This window comes from Rhincodon typus, chromosome 35 (assembly GCF_021869965.1).
Source record: "Rhincodon typus isolate 14 chromosome 35, sRhiTyp1.1, whole genome shotgun sequence".
Classification (NCBI taxonomy): Eukaryota; Metazoa; Chordata; class Chondrichthyes; order Orectolobiformes; family Rhincodontidae; genus Rhincodon; species Rhincodon typus.
In genome coordinates, this window is record NC_063366.1 from 18,368,178 (window position 1) to 18,393,775 (window position 25,598).

Sequence of the window (25,598 nt, forward strand, 5' to 3'; positions counted from 1 at the left end):
AGGGGGGTGAGGGGAGTGGGTGGGAAAGAAAGGAGACCACTTTCCTTTGCTGAGAAGCAATACGGAGAAAAGGCTTTGTCGAGGTTTATCAGGCTTCACTGCTGCACAGAGCTGTGGTACTTTATTCAAGATTGAGAACAAACAACAAAAAAAAAGTGCTACACGGATTTCCGTGGCGGGAGGAGAATAATGAACAGTGTGGACAGTGAGTGGATTCTCAACGGCGACACACGCACACAACATGGGAACCTTCGGCTTGCTCCCTGGTCAGAAACTGGACAAGTAGCTCAAGTCCCGACGGAGGTGGGGTTTTTGGGAGAGAATGGAGGTGGCACTATGAGGGCTCCTCGAAGGCAGTGTGTGTGTTTGGAAACCGCTCTGCATTGTATTCCGGGTCTTCTCTTATCCTCTTCTGGATGTCGGACTGAATCTGGAAGGAGGGAAAACAACGGGATCACATCGAGCCCTCAAATCCTCCCCTCGCCCAACGCTCACGGGTCTCCCTTCCCAGGAACCAGGAGGCAGCCACTGGGCCCAACAAATCCATACTGGCTTCTTCTAAAAAGCAATCCCAGTTAGTCCCACTCTCCTGTTCTTTTTCCCCACGTACCTGCAGTCGTTGCCAGGCATCGGACTTTCACCATTATAGAAACTATTGCCTACTAGTTTGGCTGCCAGGTTGGGGGTAGGGGCTGCGTCTATTTCCAGAACAGTAAGGTTACCGCTTGGGACGTAACACATTTGACTCCAAATGTATCTTCATCCACCACAAGCCAGCGACCAGTAGCAATGACACTGTCTAACCGTACCCCCTCTTGGGTCTGGGAATGTAGGAAATGCAGGGGGAGGTGATGGCTCCGGTGGCATTATTGCTGAGGGGGCCCAGGCTCAAATCCCATCACTGCAGGCGGTAGCATCTGAATTAACAATGACCACGAAAACGTTGTCCATTTTTAGAAAAACCCCATCTGGTTCACCAACGTCCTTGAGGGAAGAAAGGTGCCATCCTTACCTGGTCTGGCCTAGCTGTGGCTCCAGACCCACAGCAGTAGGGTATTAGCTTCCCACTGAGCAATTAGGGATGGGCAGTAAATGGTGGCCCACATCCCATGAATGAATAAAAATAAAAATAAAAATGCACTGACTTTTTTTTAAATTAGAAGTTCCACTAATGAGTCAGTTTTAAAGCTTCCATCCTCATGCAGCCTCCAACCTTCCTCATCTCTCTAACCTCCGCCAGCTCTGCAAGGTATGAGGTTGGGTGACCCACAACTTGGACAGAGAGGTGGGTTCTAAGGTGTATTGTCAGAAAACAGGAGGTATAAAGAGGAAATTCCAAGAAGTTAGGGCCTAGACAGCTGAAGGCATCAACACCACGCCCCCTGCTCCCCCCAGCCCCCCAAACCCCCGCCCTCCCCGACCCAGTTGACAGAGCAATTAAAATCAGAGTTCAACAAAAGGCCAAACTGGAACACCCCCAGTATAGGGGGAGACCAACTCTCTAGCAGATCTCTTACACTCAAGGTAGAAAGTCAAGAGAAAAGTCACTGTCTGACAGAGGGAACATTCCCCACCTTCAGCCTTCAACATTTTACTGTGTTGGCACTTTCTGCTCCACCTCCCAATCAGCACTAAAGCAAGATTTGTACTAGTCTCCTCGTCTAACGCTTTTTTTTTGGAAAGCCGTGGTACACTCTTCTCCCCCAGCCTGAGTTCTCCTGCAATCTCCGCATCCCTGCTCTGAGCTAAACAATCTTCATCTCTCACTGCTCAACGTCACCTCAGTTCAATTTTCCCCCTCTTACCTGTTGCCTGTAGGCTTCTTGGGCCTCTGCTTTCTCCAGATCCTGAGCTAGGCTCTCTGCGCTGGTGACCGGTTTGACGCCTACAGCTTTCGCAGCTTTACCCACGGCATCTGCCAGAGAGAGCTGTGGCCCTTCACCCTGCATCGTCTGCAACAGACAGAAGGAAGCTTTCAGAGTCAAGTGTGCATTTGGGCTCAAAGCAGCGACCGCCAGGAGAGAGAGAGGTCACTACTGCTTGCACATCACATGATTGTTGTAGCACACCTGTAACCTTCTGTTTAAGGTTGCTAAAGATCTTTTATAAAACATGGAACAGAACAGAGTGTGTTGCAATTTGACAACTTTGGGGGCTGGGGTAGAGAAGACAGGACCAGGAAAGCACACCAGTGAGGGACTGTATTGGCCCTATCCTTATCTCGATTTCAGTCCAGTACTGTGGAGTGTTAAGGGAGGAGTGATAGAAAAGTGCAGGCAGCAGTCACCAGGACGGTTGACTCAAGGATTTAACCAAGTTGATTGACAGAAACTATTTTCTCTGATGCAAATTAGAGCTAGGTCATTTAGGACAGTGTCAGAAAGCACTTACACAAGGTGTAGCAGAAATGTAAAACTCTCTCGCTTAAAGTAATGTGAATCTGGGTGTGGCGGGTGGGGGTTAGCGGGGAGAAGTGGCTAAAACTTGGAATCTATTTAGAATCTAATACATACCTCTGTCGGGTAAAAGTATCAATGATTACAGAACCAAAGCAGATAGATGGAGTTAGATGCAAAATCAGTCTGACACCATTGAATCGAACAACACCAGCTTTCATGACAACCTGACTGACTTAGTGCAGATTCCAACCAGGAGACACAAAGCTTTTCTTTAGTAATACTGGTTAACTGTTCAACGTCAAAGAAAACGCATAGACGGCCGAGGCATTGGTAAAGATAATTCAGAAGCTCGTGTTTCACATCAGCTAACTGACTTTACAATAATATAACAGGAAAATGGCTCACAAACACATTTCTAGTCTAAATGTTTACTTCACCAGATCCAATGGTAAACACTGATGCAGAAGTGACAGGATATTTGCGTGTCATCATAAAAAAGCAGGCCAATGTTTAAATATTCTTTCATGGGAAGAACTGGAAAGGCCAGCATCTGTTGTTTGTCCCTAGCTGCTCTTGGTCTGTGTGACTTTTTAGGTCATTTCAGAGGGTGGCTGAGCTTACTGCTGTGGGCCTGAAGTCACGTGCAGGCCAGACCAAGTAAGGGTGGCAGATTTTCCTTCCTAGAGGTCGCTCAACAAACAGATGGGTTTTTAATGACAATCGAAGACAGTTCCGTGGTCACCATCCCCGCGGTCAGCTTTCAAATCCAGGTTCCATTTGCTGAATTTAAATATCACCGAGCTGTCGCACTGGGACACTGGCTGCACTGCATCGGGTAAAGGGTCCCGAAAACGAGACGTCACAGAAAAGAATAAAACCTTCACTGTTTCTGAACCGCTTTATAGCATCGTACGGCACACGGTGAGGCCATTCTGCTCGCCCTTTGTGCAAGAGTTACACAATTAGCCTTACTCCTCTGCCACTGATATAACCTGAAAACAGTCCTTCCCAAGTAATTCATACAAACCCTTGTCAAAAAAAATTGCTGCTGCTTCCACCACCCTTTCACAGGAAGTGCACTGCAGATCGTGACTTGCTGATTTTTGAGCCAATTCTTGTAAACTTGGTTCATGTGGTTACCTAATGATAATTAGTTTCTCCTCATTTACTCTGTTGAAACACCATTCATGCCATAACCTGCTCTCCATATGAGCGAGGACAATCTCAGCTTCTCTATACAGCTTCATCTCTAGTATCCTTTTAACAAATCTGTTTGGCTTTCTCCTCAAAATCTTAACAATTTTGTTTTTTCTGAAGTGCAAGGCCAGGGTTAGGTAAAATATCCCAGATGAGTACTAACCAATGGTTTAATACCTCTATAAAATCCAAGGAGCCATTTATAGATCAACTTGACAGCCAGCTCACTTTCATTGTTCTCCTGTTACGTTTATCAAACCCGTTAGCATTGGCTGAAGTGAGAGACACATGGATAAGATCACAGGGAAAGTGCGGTACCTTTCGCCGTTTAGCTGGCATGCCGCTGAGGTAGGCGTCACTGAGAGGAGGCTGTGGCTTCATCTTCCTCTGGGTCTGGATGTCCTGTCGGATTACGGGCACCCACTCCTGAGATGGAAAGCAACAAAAAGTCACAAACATGTGCACTGAACCCACTGCGCTGCCCAGTCCCAGAGGGGCAGAGCGTCTCACCCGCTGCACCAGTCGGTCCCAAAAAGGGGGAAAAAAAAACAGAGACTGACCCATTGTTCTGTCTACTTCCAGAGGGCCAGAACTGAACCCCCTGCCTGTCCCAGGGGCTGGACAACGTCTGACTTTGGCGGCTGGGGTGGGGTGTGACTAACGAGCTCCACAACCTGTAAGTTACTATCTACAAGATGCACTGCAGAAATTCACCAAAGATCCTCAGACAGCACCTTCCAAACCCACGGCCACTTCCATCTTGAGGGACACGGGCAGCAGATATACGGGAACACCACCACCTCCAAGTCACTCACCATCCTGACTTAGAAATATATCGCCTGTCGCAATACTCACCGTCGCTGGGTCAAAATCCTAGAATTCCCTCCCTAATAGCATTGTGGGTCAACCCAAGCAGGAGGAATGCAGTGGTTCAAGAAGGCAGCTCACCACCACCTTCTCAAGGGCAACTAGGGATGGGCAAGATATGCTGGCCAGCCAGCGACACCCATATCCCACAAAAAGAATAGAGAAAGAAACACCCTCCTGGGTATGAGAAACAAGACATAGATCTTTTGTTTTATAGGCTGGGGCTCTTCCACAGAAAACCAAGGGATAATTTCATGGAGGACTTTAAAATCATGAAAGGACTGGCAGGGGAATCTGCGGAGGAAAGATTCTCACGTGTGGCCGGGGGGGCGCGGTTGCAAGACGAGAGGTCACTAACAAAAAACAGTCATCGGTAAACCCAATAGGGAATTCAGGAGATACTTTATGACCTGGAGCACGGCGGGAACGTGGAACCAGAACGTTGATATCGAGCAGCGTAACTGCGCTGAAGGGACTGCCAGGTAAACATAGGAGGGACGGTGAGGGAGGGATAGGCTGTGGAGGCTGAGTGGAGCTACGGAAATCTCAATGGATCAGTGAAGACAGCTGACCCGCTCCTGCGCTGCACACATGGAGTAACTTACCGGTGGCACAGCAGCCACCCAAGGCTCTGCCTCCGACCCTTCCCTCTGCGCAGCGTCTGCCCCCATCGATACAGCAGGCTCCGTCGACATCACCTCCTCCGCGGTGGTGGCGGGAGCCGGAGAAGCAGTCGAGTCCTTCCTCTGTCAAGCCAAAGCAAAAATGCCCTAAATTACTGGGAAGGAGGGGGGGCACTGGGGGGGTCACGTTTTAAAGGCAACCGGCATCTACATAAACTCTCAATTAAAACAAAATAAAACAGAGGGCACAGACACGTCAACAAACAGCAGGGAAGGAAATTACAGGGCCTCTTGAGATAATGTTCTCAGGGTAAGATTTTGATGGTAGGTTAGCTGGTGAGGAATTCCAATCTTTTTTTCTTTATTTATTCATGGGATGAGGGGCGATGCTGACCAGGCAGCATTTATTGCCCATGCCCTAATTGCCCAGAGGGCAGTTAAGAGTCAACCACATTGCTGTGGGTCTGGAGTCACATGTAGGCCAGACCAGACCAGGTAAGGATGGCAGTTTCCTTCCCTAAAGGACATTAGTGAACCAGGTGGGTTTTTCCAACAATCGACACTGGATTCATGGTCATCATTAGATTCTAAACTCCAGCTATTTTATTGAATTCAAATTCCACCATCTGCCGTGGTGCGATTCAAACCTGGGACCCCAGAACATTATCTGGGTCTCTGGATTAACAGTCCAGCGATAATACCGCTACGCCATCACCTCCCCTTCAATATTGAAAACGCCAACTAGCAGCGAGGGTCTCAACACATAGCTTCGTTCTATGATTGTGAAACCAAAGTGGCCCAGCATGTCCACGTCAGGTCCCTGCAGAGCAATTCAGTCAGCCCCACTGTCTCTGCTCAGGCCCTGCAGCCACAGAGTCATAGAGCTGTACAGCACGGATTAGAGCCTTTGGTCCAACTTGTCCATGCTGACCAGATTTTCTAAATTCATCTAGTCCAATGTTGCCAGCATTTGGCCCATATCCTTCTTAAACCCTTCCTGTTCATACATCCATCCAGAGCCTTTTAAATGTTGTAATTATACCAGCTTCCACCACTTCCTCTGGCAGCTCATTCCATACACTTACCACCCTCTGCATCAGAAAGTTGCCCCTTAGGTCCCTTTTTAAATCTTTCCCCTCTCACCTTAAATCTATGCCCTCTAGTTTTGGACTTTCCTATCCTGGGAGAAATGACCTCAACTATTCACCTTATCCATGCCCCTCATGATTTTATAAGCTTCTATAAGGTCACCCCTTAACCTCTGACACTGCGGGGAAAGTAGCCCCAGCCTATTCAACCTCTCCCTACAGTTCAAACCCCCAACCCTGGCAACATCCCTCTAAATCTTTTCTGAACCCTTTCAAGTTTCATGCCATCCTTCCTACAGCAGGGTGACCAGAATTGAACGGAGCATTCCAAAAGTGGCCCATACATATATTTCGATGGTCAATCTCCTTTTGAAATCACTGATGGTTTGTCACATCCTACCCCACCAACGCCCAACTCCCCAACCATGAGCAGCACGTTGCCCTCACTGCGTTAGAAAAGTTGTCGCTGCCATTATAGGATTTCAACCATCCCCAGTTTCCCGACTGTCACTGCACAGTGTTTAGTGAATCAAAGCCACAAGGTATGCTGATTGCAGCTTGTTCATCTCATGCATTGTCAGCTATGTTCACACCAGCCCCATCCAAAACTCTGTCTCAAAGCAGCAGGAGATATGTGTGGGCTCCTGTCATTATCTGCCTGTGCTTGCATTCTGACAAGAGCTGGCTGTTATTAGATAACTTCCATCAACTGCTCCAGACCAAGGAATTCGACATTTTAAAAAATAATCCATTTTTCTAATCAACCTGTTCAGAGGTGTACTCACACACTTAACAAAGCAGATGGGACTTGAACATGGGTGTCCTGGTCCAGGGATAGGGGCGCTACCACTATGCCACAAGAGAGCACCAAGGTCTTTGAAAGTGGGAGGTCTGCATCCATTACCTCGTCAGAGTAACAAATTGGTGTGCAGTATTTACCAAGAGTGGCCAGGCTGGAAGGCTGGCTTTTAAGAATTGTGCTGAAAGTGAACATTTCAGGTCTGCCTGTTGCTTTTAAAAGGCTGGGGGTTTCTCTCATTACCTGTGGTGCTTCCTGTACAGCCTCTTCAGACTCTATTGGGTGCTCCTCCATACACTCCTCAGACACGTTCTGCATTGAAGAAAGCACTGTTAGTATATCGATAACTTGCATTTTTTAAACAAATTAATCTGTGGGATGTGTGGGCCAGCATTAATTGTCCATCCTTACTTGCCTTTGAGAAGGTGCTGGTGAGCTGCCATCTTAAACCACTGTTGTTCATTTGTTGTAGGTAGACCCACAAGCTGTCAGGGAGAGAATTTCAGGACCTTGGCCCAGCAATGTGGAAGGAGCAGTAACATATTTCCAAGTCAGACTAGCGACTGGCTTGGTAAGGAACTTACAGGTAGTGGTGTTCCCATCTACCTGTTACTTCTAGGTGGCAGCAAACATGGGTTTAGAAGGTGCTGTCTATGGAGCCTTGGCGAACTTCTGCAGCGCACCTTGTAGAGGGTATACACTGCAGCTACTAAGCATCACTTTGGAAGGTTTGAATGTTTGTGGATGTGGTGCCAAACAAGCAGGCTACTTTGCCCTGGATGGTGTTAAGCATCTCAACTGTTGGTGGAGCTGAACTCATACAGTCAAGTGTGCAACATTCCATCGCACTCCTGATTTGTGCCTCGTAGATGGTGGATAGGCTTCAGAGAGTTACTCACGGAGGATTCCCAGCTTTTGACCTACTCTCATAGGCACAGTATATATAATAGCTAGTCCAGTTCAGTTACTAGTCAACAGTAACTGCGCACCCCCCAACCAGATATGGCTAGTGAGGGATTCCGTGATGATAAAACCGCTGAATACCAAGGGACTACGTTTAGGTTCTTTCTCTATAAAAACCAAAAGAACTGCGGACTCTGTAAATCAGGAACAAAAACAAAGTTGCTGAAAAAGCTCAGCAGGTCTGGCAGTATCTGTGAAGGATAAACAGAGTTAACGTTTTGGGTCTGATGACCCTTCCGCAGAACACATTAACACACTCCAAACATCAACTGTTTTTCTCTCTCCACAAGATACTGCCAGACCTGCTGAGTTCTCCAGAAATTTGCTTTCATTTCACATTTCTAAGATCTGCAGCATTTTGCTTTTATTTGCCACTTGTCAGCCCAAGCCTGGATATTGTCGGAGTCTTGCTACAAACGGACTGCTTAAGTACAAAGGAATTGTGAACGGTGCTGAACACTGTGCAACCGTCTGCAGAAGACTCAGCATCCAAACTAGCATGCAAGGTCACATAACGATTCAGCCTGGGGAGTTCAATGAAGGATGAGAACAGCTCTGCATCACAAATACCAGTCAAAAAAAAAAGGAGCTGGTGCAGGAAGGGTTAACTGGTAAGCTACCTCCAGATCAGATCTGTCAAAGCTCCACAGCACTAGTTGGGAAGAAGAGTGCTGCTTTTTTTTTGGGAAGTGGGAGGGTTTCCCCACAGCGACCTCAGAATATTCATCTTCAGCCATCACCTAAACGACCTGCTTTTCCCTCCATGGACGGTGTCTGAACTCTCTTATTTCCAGCATTTTCTGTTTTTGTTTCAGAATTACCTTTCAGGTCGATGACCTTCCATCAGGACCTCCTCCCTTCTGATTCATTCCAGTGTTTTATGTTTTGACCCCATAATAACTGACCTGGTCTTTATTGTATTGTTGGCTGGGGGACCTAGGATGCTGCATTTTCCGGTACAGAACAGCCACTACAGTTTAAGCATAATCTACTGACTGTAAATGAGACTGCGGATGGTACATCCGTGCAAATTCATTCGGCAACGCCTCAGTGGCAGCAATCTGACAAAAGGCAATCTTGGGCACTTAACACTAGAACGTAGGGATGTTTTCCCTCTTTGCCAGAGTTAATAGCAAATTACCTGCTGGGCTGCTGGCTCCTGAGGCAGAGGCGGCCTCCTCCTGACATACTGCAGGATCTGCTCCTCTGTCACTGGCATGTGCTCCATGATCACTTGTAGCCTCATTGCCATCATAGTGGTCAGCCAGTTCACCAGTGAGGGGTTGACGTCCACCGACATACGCCGCTGTGGTGATTTAAGAAAAGCAGAAGAGGAATGAAAGGCAATTAGAACACAGTGCTCCCAGCCTAAACTCACTTCGGAACACTGCAGCATTGGGGCTAACAAGCGAATCGTAATCAGGAGCACCATTGACCTGATGCGCTGATGCACAGTCTGAAGGTTAAGTGGGGTTTCAGGGTTAAGTGGGACCAAACGGAAGGATTCAAGAAAAAGGAGGGAAAAGGAAGAGAAGGAGAAAGGGGAGGAGAGAAGGGGAAAGGAAGGGAGGGGCAGTATGCAGGAAGGCATAGTTAGCCAAGTTTTACAACAGTGCCTCAAATACAGCCGTCGTTTCATGCTGCGATACACGAGTGCCGTAAGACGTTTAGAAACTCGGATTTGTACTGGAGTCTCTCATGGGATTGCCACCTGCAAGACCAGAATTTATTGTCCATCCCTGTCTTCCCTTGAACTGAGTGGCATGCTAGAACTTCTCAGAGTGCAGTTAACCACAATGCTGAGAGGGTCTGGGGTCATGCAGTTCAGACCAAGTAAGGATGGTAAGATTTCCTTCTCTAATAGATATCGACGAACCAAAGGAGCTTTCAAAACTATCAAAAATAGCTTCATGGTCACCATTATTTTATACTTCCAGATTATTAATTAAACTAAATTAATTAGCTAATTAATAATTGATTCTAAATTCCACCAAATGCTTTGGCGGGATTTGAATCTACGATGCCAGAACGTTTGCTCATGCTTCAGGATTACTAACCCAGTGACTTTACAGGTATGCTACTGTCTACATTGGGATTAGCAACAACTGGAATTAAGTTCGGATTTATATTTTAGATTTATAAGCTGCTACGGTGGAATTTGACCCCCCCATAACCCCAGGGGTATTAGCCTGGGCCTCTCGATACAACTCCAGTGATGTTGCCTCTGAGACACCATCGCTATCTGCTGCCATTTCCCGAGGTTTTGCTCTGGTCCCTGAACGTAAAAGCTCACTTACGATCCGATCATTGATTACTGAGGTCAACGCACTCTGCTCTCCTCGTAGACTGTACAGGTTCAGCGCCAAGCACTCAAACAGAGCCTGATTACACAACTCCAGCAGCCGGTGACCAAAACTAGCGTCTGTAGGAAGAGACAGAGAGAGGGAGGGGAGGTGGGGGAGAGAGAGAGAGAGAGAGAGAGATGTCAGAGAGAACATTAAGCCAGGACAAGTGAGAGAAAGAAGGCTATAGCAGACAAATGAAGGAGTGACTGAATGAGAAAAGAGTTTCTCTACCACTCCCTGACAGCTCAGTGGGTCAAATCCAAGTGCAGGTTCAAGACCGTGTGCTGCAACAGCTGATCTCAACCAAATAGCCTCAGAAACCCCTGCAGTTTGCTGACAGGAGGGAAACTTACCGGGATTTCTGCCCATTTGTCATCCCAAGAAACTGGCACATGCGTCACTCTGAGGAGGATGGGACAAGGTTTATTAATCAGGTAAAGTAACCTCAGAGACCCCTAACCCCTACTTCAAGAACAATCCCAGAGCGACTTAAGCACCTGTTTGAACTGAAGGCCAGCAGAAAACTAGCATGGAGGCGAGAAAGGGGTAGGGATGGAAGCAAAAGAGGGGTCAGCAAAAGGAAGGAAACAAACAAACAGCAGCAGCAGCAAAACAGGAAGCCACTGCATACAGTACCAGTGCACTGGAGAATGTGTGTGGCGATCCTGTTGAACTGCTCCCTTAAGAAATCCAAATTCGTACGAGTGATGTCTACTTCATCTCGGACTACAACAGATGCCTACAGAGAAAACAAACAACATCATCAGCAGGCAGCATGGTTTCATATCAGGCCGTTTACTATAAACAAAATCAGCTCTCTATCAGACCCCAAGGAAGCAATTATTTAGAGGCATAAAGCATGGAAATAAACCCTTTGATCTAACGAGTCTGCACCAATCATGTTCTCAAACTAAACCAGGTCCCACCCTCCTGCGTTTGGCCCACATCCTTCCAAACCTTTCCTATTCAATACTTATTCAAATGTCTTTTAAACATTGTAACTGTACCTGCATCCACCACTTCCGCTGGCAGTTCATCCCACACACGAACCGTTCTGTGTGTAAAGAAATTGCCCCTCATCTTTTTACATCTTCACACACACACCTTAAAAATATCCCTCCTAGTTTTGAACTCCCACACCCTAGGGAAAAGACCCTTGTCATTCACCTTATCTATGCTCATGATTTTATAAACCTCAGTAAGGTCACTCCTCAACCTCCTATGCTCCTGTGAAGAAATCCCAGCCTTTCCAGTCTATTTTTATATCTCAAACTATCCATTCCCGGCAACATCCTGGTAAATCTTTTCTGACCCTCTCCTGTTTAATAACAGTCTTCCTATAACAGGATGACCATGACCGCACACAGTACACAATGTCCTGTACAACCTCAACACGACATACCAACTCCTATACTGAAAGGTCCGAGCAATGAAGGAAAGTGTGCTAAACACCTTCTTAACCACATAAAAAACCCAAGGAACTGCGGATGCTGTAAATCGGAAACAAAAACAGAAGTTGCTCAGCCCGTCATCTATGCAGAAAACATCAGAGTTAAGATGTCGGGTCCAGTGACCCTTCTTAACTACACTGTCTACCTGTGATGCAAATTTCAAATAATTACGTACCTGAATCCCTAGGTCTCTGTTCTACAACACTACCCAGGGCCCTACCATTAATTGTACAAGTCCTGCCCTTGTTTGTAATACCTCATTTATCTAAATTAAACTCCATCTGCCACTCCTCAGCCCATTCACCCAATCAATTAAGATCTCTTTGTAAAGTAAGATAACCTTCTATACTATCCACAATACCACCAATTTTGGTATCATCTGCAAACTTGCTAACCATGCCTCCTACATTCTCATCAAAATCACTTATATAAATGACAAACAAAAATGGACCCGGTACTGATGTCCGTGGAACACCACTGGTAACAAGCCTCCAGCCCGAAAAACAACCCTCCAACACCACCCTCTGTCTCTTACCATCAAGCCAATTTTGTATCCAACTGGCAAGCTTACCCTGAATCCCATCTGATCTAACTTTACTAATTAGTCTAACATTCTTTGCAAAGGAAGGGCAAGGACAGTGGTAATATGTTCCAGGCCGGGGCATCTCTTCCTTCCCTCTAACCCATCGCCCTGTCGCCCCAGCTCTGACTGCTCAGCATGCAACATGTTGAGCAGGGGGCTTGATGCCAACTGCCTACTGCCCATTACTGGAACCTCAAACTGCAACTTCAAAGTTACCGTGGAACACATCATTCCACAACTGTGGGAGAGTAGTGCAGTGAAGAAAATTACACCACTATACCCCTGCAACCGCACCAAGTGAGTGTGTTTAGGGCATACTTACAAAACTTTCTTGGATATACTCCTCCAGACCATTTATCAAGACGTCTGTTGATGCCTAGGATGAAAGGAATATGCATTTGTGCATCGCCTCATGGCAAAGGACTGTCCAGCACAAACCACAGTAACTATGTGCATCCACCACACTGCGCCGTTACCTCAGCCTGCAGATCACTGTTCCTGTGAAATGCTGTGGGTGCTACAGTGCACAAACCTACAGAAAGCCCAAACCCACCACGTAACAGGTGAACACTACAACGGCTCATAGGTTTGGGCCTGGAATCAACCTGATTAGATCAGTCCTGGTCAAATACTGGCTCATATTGAACAACTGAGCCAAAACCCTTTGATGAAATTCCAGGGACGGGTGTTAGAGAGAGGAAGAGGGGTGTGAGGGCAAGGGGGAAAGTGAGGGTGGGACAAGGAGGGAGTGAGGTGAAAGCGAGTGGAAGAGTCAGTAGGAAGGCAGGGAGAGTGACAGACAAACAAACAGGGAGACTGGTTCCTCGGCTTACCCGGATGGTCTGTTCTGTCGGCTCCTGGTTGTTGAGGTATTGCTCCTGGAAGAAGCGGTTCAGCTGAGGTTGGATGCGTTGCAGGGGCTGGAACTGACCATGCAGCAACATGATCATGTCCACCATGGAAAAGTTCTGGCAAATGAGAGACAGGAGGTCGCCAAAGAATCCTGCACGGACAAGAACAGCACAAGATAACGTAAACGCAGGGCAAGGCAGGGAGGTGAGACACAACACTTACACCTGAAACAGAGGGGAAGGTCACCAGGTGAACAAATGAAACTGAGAAATAGTAAGATGCTTTCTCAAAGTTAAACACTGAATGGGTCGATAAACACACCAAATATATCAGTCCCCATTCCCATATAGCCTTGGTTTTTCAATGCACAATAATAGTCATAAAACACATGACACGTCTTCAAGTGAATACCAAACACTGCGTTCACATTCAAGAACCCCTTTCTACAGCATTCTGCTCCTCCAGGGGAGAAGTGCCGCTCGACTGCTCTGAGGCCCAAAGGGCCATGTATTCAGAGGCTAACCGGGTGGCTGAACAAAAAATCTCCGACCTGTTTATTAAACCGAACGTGGGAAAGCGGCCAACGCACCTAGAGCGCCATCTGCTCCCGGCTCGAAGATATTGCTGGTGCCGCTCAGTCGCTGGATGAAATCGGCGATGCTCTCCGTGCTGCCCTGCTGTGCGTTCAGCGAGCCCATCATGGAGGACAGCACCCCCTGCACCACGCTGGTGAAGAACTCCGGAGTCAGGGTGTCTGCTCCGGCCTGCTGCCGGCTGCCGGCCCTGTCCTGGCTCGGCTGCGACTGTGGCGGAGGAGCAGTAGCTGCAGGGGGGGGAGGAGGAGGAGGAGGAGGAGGAGAAGGTGCCGCCTGAGTCGTCGGCTGGGAGGCGGCCGGAGCCGGTTGGGGCGCTGTGGCAGCTCCCTGCGCCGCCTGTGGAAGGAGAGATGACACAGTGAAGGCAAGCGAGTCGCTGGCCCGCGGTTCCATCTAGCGAGCAGTCCCAGAGGCCTTGACACTACAGAGAATGTCGCATTACAAACCTTTGATGCTAAACTCTTGCCCAGGGACAAGTGGGCACGAGATTGGATAGGGGATGCAAAACAAGGAGGATCCTTCTATCACACGCCCGAGAGTCAAACAAATTTGCTACATGGTCCTGGCACATAATAGGCGAGTGCTTCCAAAGTATCTGCTTATGCATCGCCCAGTCCAGATCCACTCCTAGGCAATTCCTGGGACACTCTGAGGAAAGCATGACCTTTTGCCTTTACTCATTGGAGTTCTGGCGAGGGCTGGAAAGAAATGTGAAACTGAAGGGTGGATGCTGAAAGGACATTATCTCTCGCAGGGGCATCTAGAAATAGAGTGGACACAGCCTCCAAAATGCGGGGAGGAAGGGTGAAGAGGGAGGGACAGAGGAATTTCTTGTGAGGGTTGTTAGTCGTTCAAATTCTCTGGCTACGCAAGCAGCAGAGGCTGGGACACTGAACACATTTGATGCTGAGGCAGACAGTTTTTTGATGGGCCAAAACGTCGAGGTTTATGAGAACATAAGAAATAGGTGCAAGAATAGGCCATTTGGCTCCTCGAGCCTGCTCTATCATTCAATAAGATCATGGCTGATTTTTTTTCATGGACTCAGCTCCAGTTACCCATCTGCTCACCATAACCCTTAATTTCGTTACTGTTCAAAAATCTATCTTTGCCTTAATAACATGCAATGAAGAAGCCACAACTGCTTCACTGGGCAGGGAATTGCACAGAGTCACAACCCTTTGGGTGAAGAAGTTCCTCCTCAACTCAGCCCTAAATCTGCTCCCCCTTATTTGGAGGCTTTGCCCCCTAGTTCTAGTTTGACCCTGCTTCTATCTTATGCATTTCCTTCATAATTTTACATATGTTTCTATTAAATCATCCCCTTATTCTTCTAACTTCAAATGAACATAGACGCAGGCTACTCAATCTGTCCTCATAAGCCAACCCTCTCAACTCCGGAATCAATCTAGCAAACCGCTTCTGCGTCCCCTCCACTGCCAGTTCATCCTTTCTCAAGTAAGGCGACCAAAACTGTACACAGTACTTCAGGTGTGGCTTTGCCCTTGTGCAGGGTTAGAGGGCACATTCAGAACAGCCACGGCATTATTGAACGGTGGAGCAGGCTCCAAGAGCCAGACAGCCTACTCCTATATCTTTACGTCAAACAAAGAGCCGCTACAGCTCTGACAAAAAAAAACAGGAACAGAAATTTCTGGAGAAATTTAACAGGCCAGGCAGCATCAGTGGAGAGAAAGCAGGGCTAACGTTTCAGGTCTGAGTGGGATCCCTCTTCTCTCCACAGATGCTGTGCCAGACCTGCTGAGTTTCTCCAGCAATCTCTTGTTTCGTATTAGTTTCTTATACTCGTGCCCAATTTCAACCGACGTGGGAAAAAGGCCGGAATTTGGTGAAAAGGACTTCAAGGGTCGCGATCCACGCAGCAAATGTAGCTCTAGTTTACATTGGTCAGATTTCCTATCCAAACAAACTGAGTTGAGGAACCAAATGCCTGCGGGTAATGGTACTAATTCCTGCTTTGTGGGACAGCAATTACAGGTTCAAACCTTGGGCAGCAGGCTCCACGGTTTACTCCTTGCACATGGTGCAGCAGTCTAATGAATGATACAGCGTGGGAGGCCGCCTGGACACGAGGATTTGGGACAAGTGCAGGAAACTGGGATTAGTGCGTCTTTAGCCAATAGGCCAGAGACCTTGTCTGTGCCGTATGACTGTGATTCCTCTGCTTCAGCTGGCTCTCTGTAACAAGAGTAGCAAACGCTATCCCCGACTCCCACGCCCACCCCTTCACCCACCAGCCGCACTCCAGCCCTCGTTCCCTTCCCCTTTTCGAGGGCTGCGCACCAGCTGCCCTTCTGCGAGTGCGCCCCGCCTCACCTGCAGAAACTCGGTCATGCCCTGCACGAAGGCCGGCATCCCCGGCAAAGTCACGGTGATGGTGGGCGAGCCCACGCTGCCCACGCCGGCGACCCCGGTGCCCGCTGCTCCCAGGAGGTTGCCCAGAAGCTGCGAGAACTGGACGTCGGGGGGGCCAGCAGGGGGCTGGTTGCTGCCATCCGCTGTGGCCGAGGCGGTGGTCCCGGTGGAGTTGGTGGTGGAGGTGGGGGCTTGGCCAGCCGTGGCAGACGTGGCGGTGGTCGAGGCGGCCGTCGTGCTGGCGCCGGTGGCCGCTGCAGAGCCGCTGTCGCTAGTCGGGGGCTGGGCTGCGGGGAACACAAGAGGGAGAAGTGAGAGACCGCCCGACAGAACTTTAAGACACTCACCGAGTATCGCAAAAACGCTGTGGAGAAAGTTTACTCGCCGAAAAAAGCAGGACAGGCCCATCACCGGCTTCTCTCCAATCACCGGCAATTATGGGGAGGCTGCATTTCATGAACCATGTGAGGGAATATCATAGACAGGCTCTTGGGAGTAAATACGACTTAGCAAGACTGGAAAGGGTTTATCAAAGCGCTCCATGCTCGCTGCAGCCTTCATCAGGCAGAAGACAACTGGGGAGGAACCAGGGGGCAACAGTCTAGTGGTATTACCACTGGACTGTTAGTCCAGAGACCTAGGTAACGTTCTGGAGTCCCAGGTTCAAATCCCGCTTCAGCAGATGGTGGAATTTGATTTCAATTAATAGCTTAAGACCATGAATCACAGAGGGACTGTCGGAAAAACTCACCTGGTTTACTAATATCCTTTAGGGAAGGAAACTGCCATCCTTACCTGGTCTGACCTACGTGCGACGACAGACCCACAGCAATGTGGTTGACTCTGTTAGGGATGGGCAATAAGGGCTGGCCTAGCCAGTGACACCCTCATTCGTGAATGATTAAAAAATAAAGAACTTCCTAACACTTCTGGTCAGAAGCAGACATCAGCCTCTTAGATTAAAAACTGCTCTACACTCTCTTTCCAGGGCAATAACTGCCACATTACTGTCCAAGTGTTGAACCGGTAGCTCCTGTACAACTACCTTGAACGCACGAACACTCAATCATTTGGATAAACTGGAAACACCAAACTCAATTTAGAGAGAGCGAGCGAGTGAGTCATACACAGGGAGACATCATTAATATCCACAGGATGATCTCACAAATCGAGCTGTCTTGCAAGGATCCAGCTTCTCCAATGGCTTGCCTGATCGTACAAAACACCATGGCACTGATAACTGCATAGAATTCACAGCACAGAACCAGGCCATTCAGCCCAACAGGTCTGTGCCAGCCGAATATCTCTGCCTCCCACCATCTTCGACAGACCCTGTTAACATATCTGCACCACGGCCTTTCTGCAGTGGGCATCCAGCTACTGTTCTTGCGCTGTAACATCCCCAGCTGAACATAAACGGGAAGAAGCACTGTTGCAGCTGGAACATTGAGCTGAATACTTCACCTGAAGGACTGCGTTTTCAGTTGCACCGAAACACTAGCCCGGACTAAGAGCTCTGGTCCCAGAACAGGGGCTGGCCTCATAGCCTCTTGTGAGCTTACCAGACTGATACCTGGATTGTGAAGTGACAGAAAAACAGTGGAGAACAAAGTAAAAGGGGCTGCGCATCATGTGACAGTCAGACACTTACCGAAGACGACAGGCTGCATCAGAAGTTGCCCAACCAGTCCGGTGATCATCTGAGCAAGAGTAGCAGGGCCAGGGGTGGTGCTGGTGCCAGTGCTAGGATCAGGGGCAGGGGTCGAGCCAGGAGGAACCTGGAGTGGAACAGTAGGTATAAAAAGTGAGCTGCACGTTTGTAATGAGGACACTTGAACTACAAAAGGAAACTTAAACATATCCAAGACTCGTGCTGTTAATTTAAGCAGTGAACAGCACAGACATCCCAGGAGCGCTACTTGGGCATAATCTTATACAATTTCTGCTCACTAATGGTCCTTTTACAGCCTGCCAGCTGTTCTCACACTTATTACAACTTGGCAGAGGTAGTTGCACAGCGCAACAGTGAGATACAGTGCAAGAACATCAATGTGAGCCATGGTATTATTTGACACCAGCCTGAAAGTCCTTTTATTTTGCTACATCCCTAATAAAACAAAGTGGCTGAATAGGTGTACAGTTCTGGTTACCCTGCTATAGGAAGGGTACTATTAAACTGGAGAGGGTGCAGAATAGATTTATGAGGATGTTACTGAGACTGGAGGGTTTGAGTTATAAGGAGAGGCTGGACTTTTTCCTGGGAGGGCAGGAGGCTGAAGGGTGACCTTATAAAATCATAAGGGGCATGAATAAGGCGAATAAGCAAACGTAATTTCCCGAGGGTGGGTGAGTTCAAAGCTGGAGCGCATAGATTTAAGGTGAGAAGAGAGAGATTTAAAAGGGACCTGAGGTGCAACTTTTTCGTGCAGAGGGTGGTTTGTTTGTGGAATGAACTGCTAGAGGAGGTGGTAGATGCAGGTACAGTTACAACATTTAAAAGACATTTAGACAAGTACATGAATAGGAAAGATTTAGACGGATATGGGCCAAATGCAGTCAAGTTGGACGAGTTCAGTTTGGGAAACTTGGTTGGCATGGACGAGACGGACTGAAGGGTCTGTTTCCACGCTGTATGGCTCTATCTGCTGTCATCCCTGTGCTATGGTTTATCTTTGCGAGTTACCTGTGGGCCAGGTTGTGGTCCTGATGCTGACTCGGTCTGCCGCGGGGGAGGGGGAGGAGGCCGGGTGATCACCACTCGAGCAGGCGAAGGCTGGAACCCAGGAACTTGCTGCCCTGTTGGAGAGAGACAAAAGAAAAGAATGAGTGAGACACCAAGAGAAAAACCATATACGCTGGCTCACGTGTAACACTGGTCATCTTCAGAAAAGCACCACAAACGATAACCACTCTCTGCACCACCCCACCCTGGCCTGCAATCATTAGTCCAGCAGCCAGCTGTTCCTACCACATAAGCCACAGTCAAGCACTCGTGGAATTAAGAAAAGAAAATTATCTGGAAGTAACTAATTCATTTTATGGAACTGGGACCAACACTCAGCTTCTTTTTACAGCATTGTCTTAAGTGTGTCAGTGCTTGTTAACCCTGAAATAAAGACGGAAACACTCAGCAGGTCTGCCAGCCACTGCATAGACAGTGTTAACATTTCGGGTCTGTGACCTTGCTTCAGTAATTCGTGATTCCGATGGAAGGTCATGGATCTGACACGTTACTTCAGTTTCTCTCTCTCTCCCCCACCACCCTAGAAGTTGCCTGACCTGCTAAGTATTTCTGGCATTTTCAGACTTTATGTCAGCTTTCCAGTATCCAAAGTGTTTTACTCTTACGATTCTGATCCGTGTGTGACCTTCCTGATATCGGACACGTTCAGTTCTCCTACCTGCTGCGTTCGCTTCTCAGTAGAGGCGGATGGATTAAGCATTGATGGAACTGGTTATTCTAATCAACTGCAATATTTTTATGAGGTAGCACTACCCAAAAAGCACGCTGTCAGCCTTGCTTAGCTGGCAGTGTCCACATAAGCGTCACAAGATTGAGAGTTTGTGCTCTCTGCAGCATGCTTTCCCATGTCCTAACTGACTGCCTTCCACCCAAAGGTGAAGACACTAACAGCTCAATTGCATGGCTGTGGTTGGAAGGTTCTGCCTGTGCTCAAAAGTGTCAAGCGTAGAGTGATCAGCAAACAAAGTGCCTCATAATGGGGTAATGCAAATGGAAACTTGGTAAAGAGGGGATGCGCTACTGCATCCCGCTTTTCATAATTTTTGATTTACCTCCAATAGCTAGAAGGTGTTTATCTTTTGTCTACAGATGAGGACTGTAAACTACTGTGACTTCACTAAATTCATAACTAACAAATCAAATAAATATGTAAGATTAGACATGCATGACAGGAATGGTGGTGTGCCACGACTGCAGAGACACTTTGTCTTGGCAAGGCAGTCAAGCCCACTAGGTTCAGGAAGAAGTTTATAGTAGGTCAACAGGTCAAGGGCAGGATGGCTTGACTGCGAATCAGAGAGAGACAGTGATCCAGGGCGTAATGACAGAGGACAGTGGGATCTTGACTTTGACCTACAGGTAAACTGACCACAGCTCTATGGTTCTCAAGTAGAGAAGAGTCTAAAGGAACACAATAGTGACAAGAGATATTTTAGCTATAGGGCTAGATACTGTGACTAAAATTTCTGTTTCCTTCATTGCACCAAGGTTAAGAAAGTCTCCCCGTTGCTGGAGAGGAAATTCTAGTGGGAAGTGATGGAACCAGTTATTATTGTCGACTTAGGAAGTTCGAACCTGAATTGATGCTCTGCTGAGAGAATGAGAGAAGTTAGGGTACAAATTAAAATGTAGGACCTCAAAAGGTAGTAGTCTCTGGATTGTTAGCTGAAGCACACACCAACTGGCAAAGTGTCATGTTTATGAGAATTAAGCATGTGGCTCAAAGAGTGGTCTGGGAAGAAGGGCTTCAATGCATAGGACACAGGTATCAGTACTGGGGAGAGAGATACCCCTTCTGCTGGGACGGACACCAATTAAACTGAGCTGGGATCTGTGTCCTGGCAAACTGTATAGCTGGAGCTGCGGATAGGGTCTTAATCTAAAGTGGGAGGATATGGATCAGGTGAAAGAAATTTAGAAATCCAAAGAGAAAAATCTATGCAATCCAGCAGTGTATTGATTTGACGAAAGGCAAGCAGAACAGGGCAAGGAAGGACAAAATTTTGATAATGTCAGCAAATAAGGTCCACACAAAGAATAGGAATAAAGAAGTAAAATTCTGCTCTTTAACTAAATAAACAACCATTCGCAGTAAGATAGATGAACTCAGCACAAATAGCATAATTTGTTTAGAGCATGATTACAAGGTGAATAAGGCTGGGAAATAAATATTTCACCGTATACAATATTCCAGATAATCAGACAGAATTAAAATACAGCAGCCCTGTCAGTAAAGAATGAGGTAAGGACAGATATGTGAAAGGATCTTAGTTCTGAGAGCAGGAAACAGAATTAGGATGGTTAGAGATCAAGACTTACAAGGATCAGAAAACACAGATTAAAAGATTCCTAACTGTAGTTATATTGTTGGACATCATGTTTAGCAAGAAATATTTCACAGCTTGAACAAAACCAAAGTAATAATCATGGGAGGCTTGATTCTCCACATTTACTGGGCAAACGAAATTGCAATAGTGGTGTAAGAGACTGTTTTGTAGAATACATTTTCAGCAGTTCCCTGGAATATACATTAAGAATAACGCCATTTTACATCTATTAATGTGAAGTAATGTAGGATTAATTAGTACTCTCTCTGTAAATGACCCTTTGGGAAATGGGATTAACACAATTAAACTCCATATTAAGTTGGAAAGTGACATGCTCCAGTGCCAAACAAGAATCCAAACTTATACCAAACCAATTACATATTGCTAAGACAAAACACTTCATCAATTTTTTTCATCTTACTCATCTGGACAATTCACAAGAATATCAGTTTTAGGGGAAAAACATTTGTGCTGCACAGGAGTGTGCAGACTGGCTGGCAAGGGGACTCTGATTGGCAGAGGCATTGCCAGGGAAAATGCACCAGTTAACGACAATTGCCAGTTAGCTGCAAGATTTTGTTTACATTTTAATCCAGGCAAGTTGACACTGATCAAAGTACTGTCCTGAAAAATGAACCAGCGAATAGCTGTCACCTAATCTTGTTGAGTTGAAATAGGCACAGTGGGTGTGTGTTCTTTCTGTCTGCAAAGTACAGGGCCCTATGTAATTAACACATGCGACTTCCGGCAAAATTGTTTTAAAAGTCAATTAAGGTATAACGGGAGAGCTAGCTAAGGTTGATGGGGCAAACAGGCAACGGCAGCAAATAAACCATGGGAAACAGATGAAATAATAACCAAAAATATTCATCAAGGATACATTCCAATAAACAAGAAAAATCAAAAAATGAGGCAGCAACTTGAAATTTAGGACAGCACTACATTTAAAGATATCAATGTTGCATTGTAAAGATTTGGAGTCTGAAAAATTTAGCCAAGGGGCCCCCAAAATTGATTAAAAAGATACAGAGTGGAAATACATCAGCCAAGAATCTAAAAATAAATTGTAAGAGTTTTCCTGAGTATAAAGGGAGGAGCAGATTAGCTGAAGTAAGTGTCAGCATCATAGCAGACTGGATAAGTTACATACAAAACCTAACTATTGCAAGTCCTGGAAATCTGGAAAGTGCTGGAAAATATTCAGCAGGTTCACCAGTGCTAAAACCAAAAAGTCATCAACAAGAAATCGTGAACTCTTTTGGTCTTTCCACAGATGCTGCCTAACCTCCTACTCATTTCCAGTATTTTCTATTTTAATTTCGCCAGATAGGTCCCTGGGATGGGAGAGGTTGTTTTTGCTGCCTCTCAGACCCCTAGGATCTGTGCGCAGCAATGGTTTCCAGAAGCAGAAGCCATTCACCAGTATACCAAGTAATGCTCATGGGGCTTCCAGCTTATGGCTGACAAGTAGATTCTACACTGACCTACAATGACAAGCAAGTCAAGTGACATTGCTGAGACACCTGACCGGCAGCTAAAGATGATCACAAACATGAGAGATGTTTCCTGTCACTGTAAGCTGCAACATTAGCGTGTAAGGCACTCCTCCAACAAACCCTCAAAAATGACCTGGAAAAAAAAATACAATTGCTTCACGATGATCACGCAATTGCTTCCTTTCCATTGCAAAGGATTGCGAAACATATACTGACTCAAACTTTTCTCCCCACACACTCCCTCTACAGAGCCCTAGGGCTATCTGCATTAACTGTTCATAGCACAGTTTAATGCACCAGAGTGTGCAAAACTTTTTTCAGTGAAGAAAACAGCCATTTGGCCTGTAATGCATGTGGTTGTTCTTTGAGAGAGCTGTCCTATTTCGTCCAAACTGTTCCCCATTGCCCAACAAAATAGTCTCTCTTCACGTACATGCCCAACTGCCTTTTGAAAATTACTATAGAATCTGATTCAATCGATTTGCTCAGGTTCCATTCCAGATCTAGTGTGATTAGAAATTTCTCTTCATTTCATTCTAATCATTTTAAATCTACGGCTCCCTTGCATGCAAAAGAACTGCTTTGCCTGATTTTATCAAAATCCCTCATAGTTACGAATATCACTTCTTGATCTGCCCTCAACCTTCTCCAGCTGCTCCATTCCCTCTGCAGAACTAAATTCTCTTGTCCCAGTATTATTTTGGAAAACGTTTTCTGCTCAAGGTCTTGCCATCCTTCACAGAATTATATCCACACCTCAGTTTAGGCCCAGTCAGAGAACTGCCAAGGTTTAGTATGACTTGCTTGTTTTTTCTGCTCAATGCCCCATTCTCAAAATCAAGTGTCACGTTTGAGTTCAGGAAAGTGTTTCTGTCATCATACCTGAGCTTGCGCCAGCTGCTGCCATAGCCTGCTGGGTAATCTGATGCATGATGGTCTGCATGAATTCAGGTGTTATCCCCGGGATTTGAATGTGAGGCATGGCACCTGAATAAGGAAAGGGACTGAAATTAGAGGTTGTATGCAAGTGCAACATTTGCACACCAGCAAACAATGCACATATATCTGCATAGTGTCTTTTAACTTGTAAAAATGATTGTCGCACAACACTTAACATGAGGTATCAGGACACATGAACAAAAGCTGGCTCAAAGAGAAAAGGAGCATTTTAAAGGACAGAGTGACGTCTTGAGGGGTTAAGGGTTCAGAATGGAATTCCAGGGTCTAGACTCCAGGAAGCTGAAGGCAAGACCATCAACAGTCATACAGTCATAGAAATGCATAGCATTCGGTTGAGGTCGTCCATGCTGACCAGATATCCTAAATTAATCTAGTCAGCATTTGGCCCATACCCTTCCTATTCGTATACCCATCTAGGTGCCTTTTAAATGTTGTAACTGCACCAGCCTCCACCACGTCCTCTGGCAGGTCTTCCATACACACAACATCACCTGTGTGAAAACATTGCCATTTAGGTCCCTTCTAAATCTTTCCCCTCTCACCTTAAACCTGTGCCCTCGAGTTTTGGACTCCCCCACCCTGGGGAAAGGAGCTTGGTTTTTCACCCTATCTGTGCCCTTCACGATTTTGTAAACCTCTATAAGGTCACCCCTCAGCCTCTGACATTCCAGGGAAAACAGCCCCAGTCTATTCCGCCTCTCTCTATAGCTCAATTGCTCCAATCCTGGTAACGCCCTTGTAAATCTTTTATCAGCTTGTTCAAGTTTCACAACATCTTTCCTATATCAGGGAGGCCAGGACTGAACGCAGTATATGGAAATATAGAATGCCAGAGGGTCAGAATTGGGAGGGTTTCTTTTGGGTGGGCAGGCAGTTACCTTGAAAGCTGGGGGAAAGTTGCTGGGGGGGGGGGCAGTGAAATTAAGCTTAAACTCAATAAACAAGACATACTTCAATAGGTGAGAAGACGACGCTGGGTGATATGATAGTTAACCATCTGAATTTTGAGTTGGTCAGTGGGTGCAGTGACAATGACCCAACTTTAACTGGTAATTAGTCCTTCTCTGTCAGAGGGATCCTTATCATTATTTACTTGGGGTGACTGAGGAAGTGGCAGAATTATCTCATAAAAGCTCAGAATTACTTTGCACACAAGCAAAAAAAGCCTTTTCTCGCTTATTTCTAATATCTATTTAGGAATTTTTGTAAGGTTGAGATTAAATAAGGGCTGAGGGCTTCTATTAGTTGTATGTGATTAAAAAAAAAGTTCTTCCATGGGATGTGGGCATTCCTGGGAAGGATGTGCAATGGTCCTGCAGAAGGTGGTGGTGACTTGCCTTCTTGAACTGCTGCAGGGTGCAGGTACACCCACAGTGCTATTAGAGGGGGAGTTCCAGGATTTTGAACCAATGACACTGACAGAAGAGAGATAGGTTTCCAAACTGGAATGTATACGACTTGGGAAAGGTACCATGCTTCTGCTGCTTTTGTCCTTTTCGCTGATAGAGGTCACTGGTTTGAAAAGTACTGAAAGGAACCTTGATAAAATTACTGCAGTACATCTTGTATATGTGTACACTGCTGCCATTGTGTGCTTAATCAGAGGGTGGCAGAGGGCAGTACATGTCGAAGGTTGTAGACGGGTGATGATCGAGTGGGCTGGTTTAACATGGATGATGCTGAGCTTCCTCAGTGTTGTTGAGGCTGCGCTCACCCAGGCAAGTGGTGAGTATGCCAGAAACCTTGTGACTGGTGGTAGGTGATGGGCAGGTTTTATGGAGATAGGGGTGAGTTATTTTCTGCAGAACTCCCAGACTCTGACCTCTCATGCAGACAGTATTGATAAGGCAAGGCAAATTAAGTTTCTCATCAACAGTAACCCACATCCCCATCTCAAGATGGCGATAGTGTGGGATTTGGTGATGATATCAGT

The 25,598-nt window shown here is 46.6% G+C and overlaps 1 protein-coding gene across 4 annotated transcripts in view; it reads right to left on the reverse strand.

The window, feature by feature from the left end:
- Window positions 1-78: 78 nt before the first annotated feature.
- The window catches only part of bag6l (BCL2 associated athanogene 6, like), a 77,182-nt gene continuing 51,662 nt past the window's right edge, over window positions 79-25,598 (reverse strand). For all 4 annotated transcript variants that reach the window (XM_048616644.1, XM_048616643.1, XM_048616642.1 and 1 more), the window contains 15 exons: window positions 23,588-23,692; window positions 18,823-18,935; window positions 17,791-17,917; window positions 16,101-16,426; window positions 13,757-14,099; window positions 13,149-13,318; window positions 12,638-12,691; window positions 10,918-11,020; window positions 10,234-10,358; window positions 9,078-9,242; window positions 7,217-7,285; window positions 5,069-5,209; window positions 3,915-4,022; window positions 1,806-1,952; window positions 79-430 (listed from right to left, as the gene is read on the reverse strand). In XM_048616644.1, the coding sequence (XP_048472601.1) occupies window positions 335-430; window positions 1,806-1,952; window positions 3,915-4,022; window positions 5,069-5,209; window positions 7,217-7,285; window positions 9,078-9,242; window positions 10,234-10,358; window positions 10,918-11,020; window positions 12,638-12,691; window positions 13,149-13,318; window positions 13,757-14,099; window positions 16,101-16,426; window positions 17,791-17,917; window positions 18,823-18,935; window positions 23,588-23,692 (2,192 nt within the window). In that variant the 3' untranslated portion in view covers window positions 79-334. The remainder of the gene's footprint in view (window positions 431-1,805; window positions 1,953-3,914; window positions 4,023-5,068; window positions 5,210-7,216; window positions 7,286-9,077; window positions 9,243-10,233; window positions 10,359-10,917; window positions 11,021-12,637; window positions 12,692-13,148; window positions 13,319-13,756; window positions 14,100-16,100; window positions 16,427-17,790; window positions 17,918-18,822; window positions 18,936-23,587; window positions 23,693-25,598) is intronic.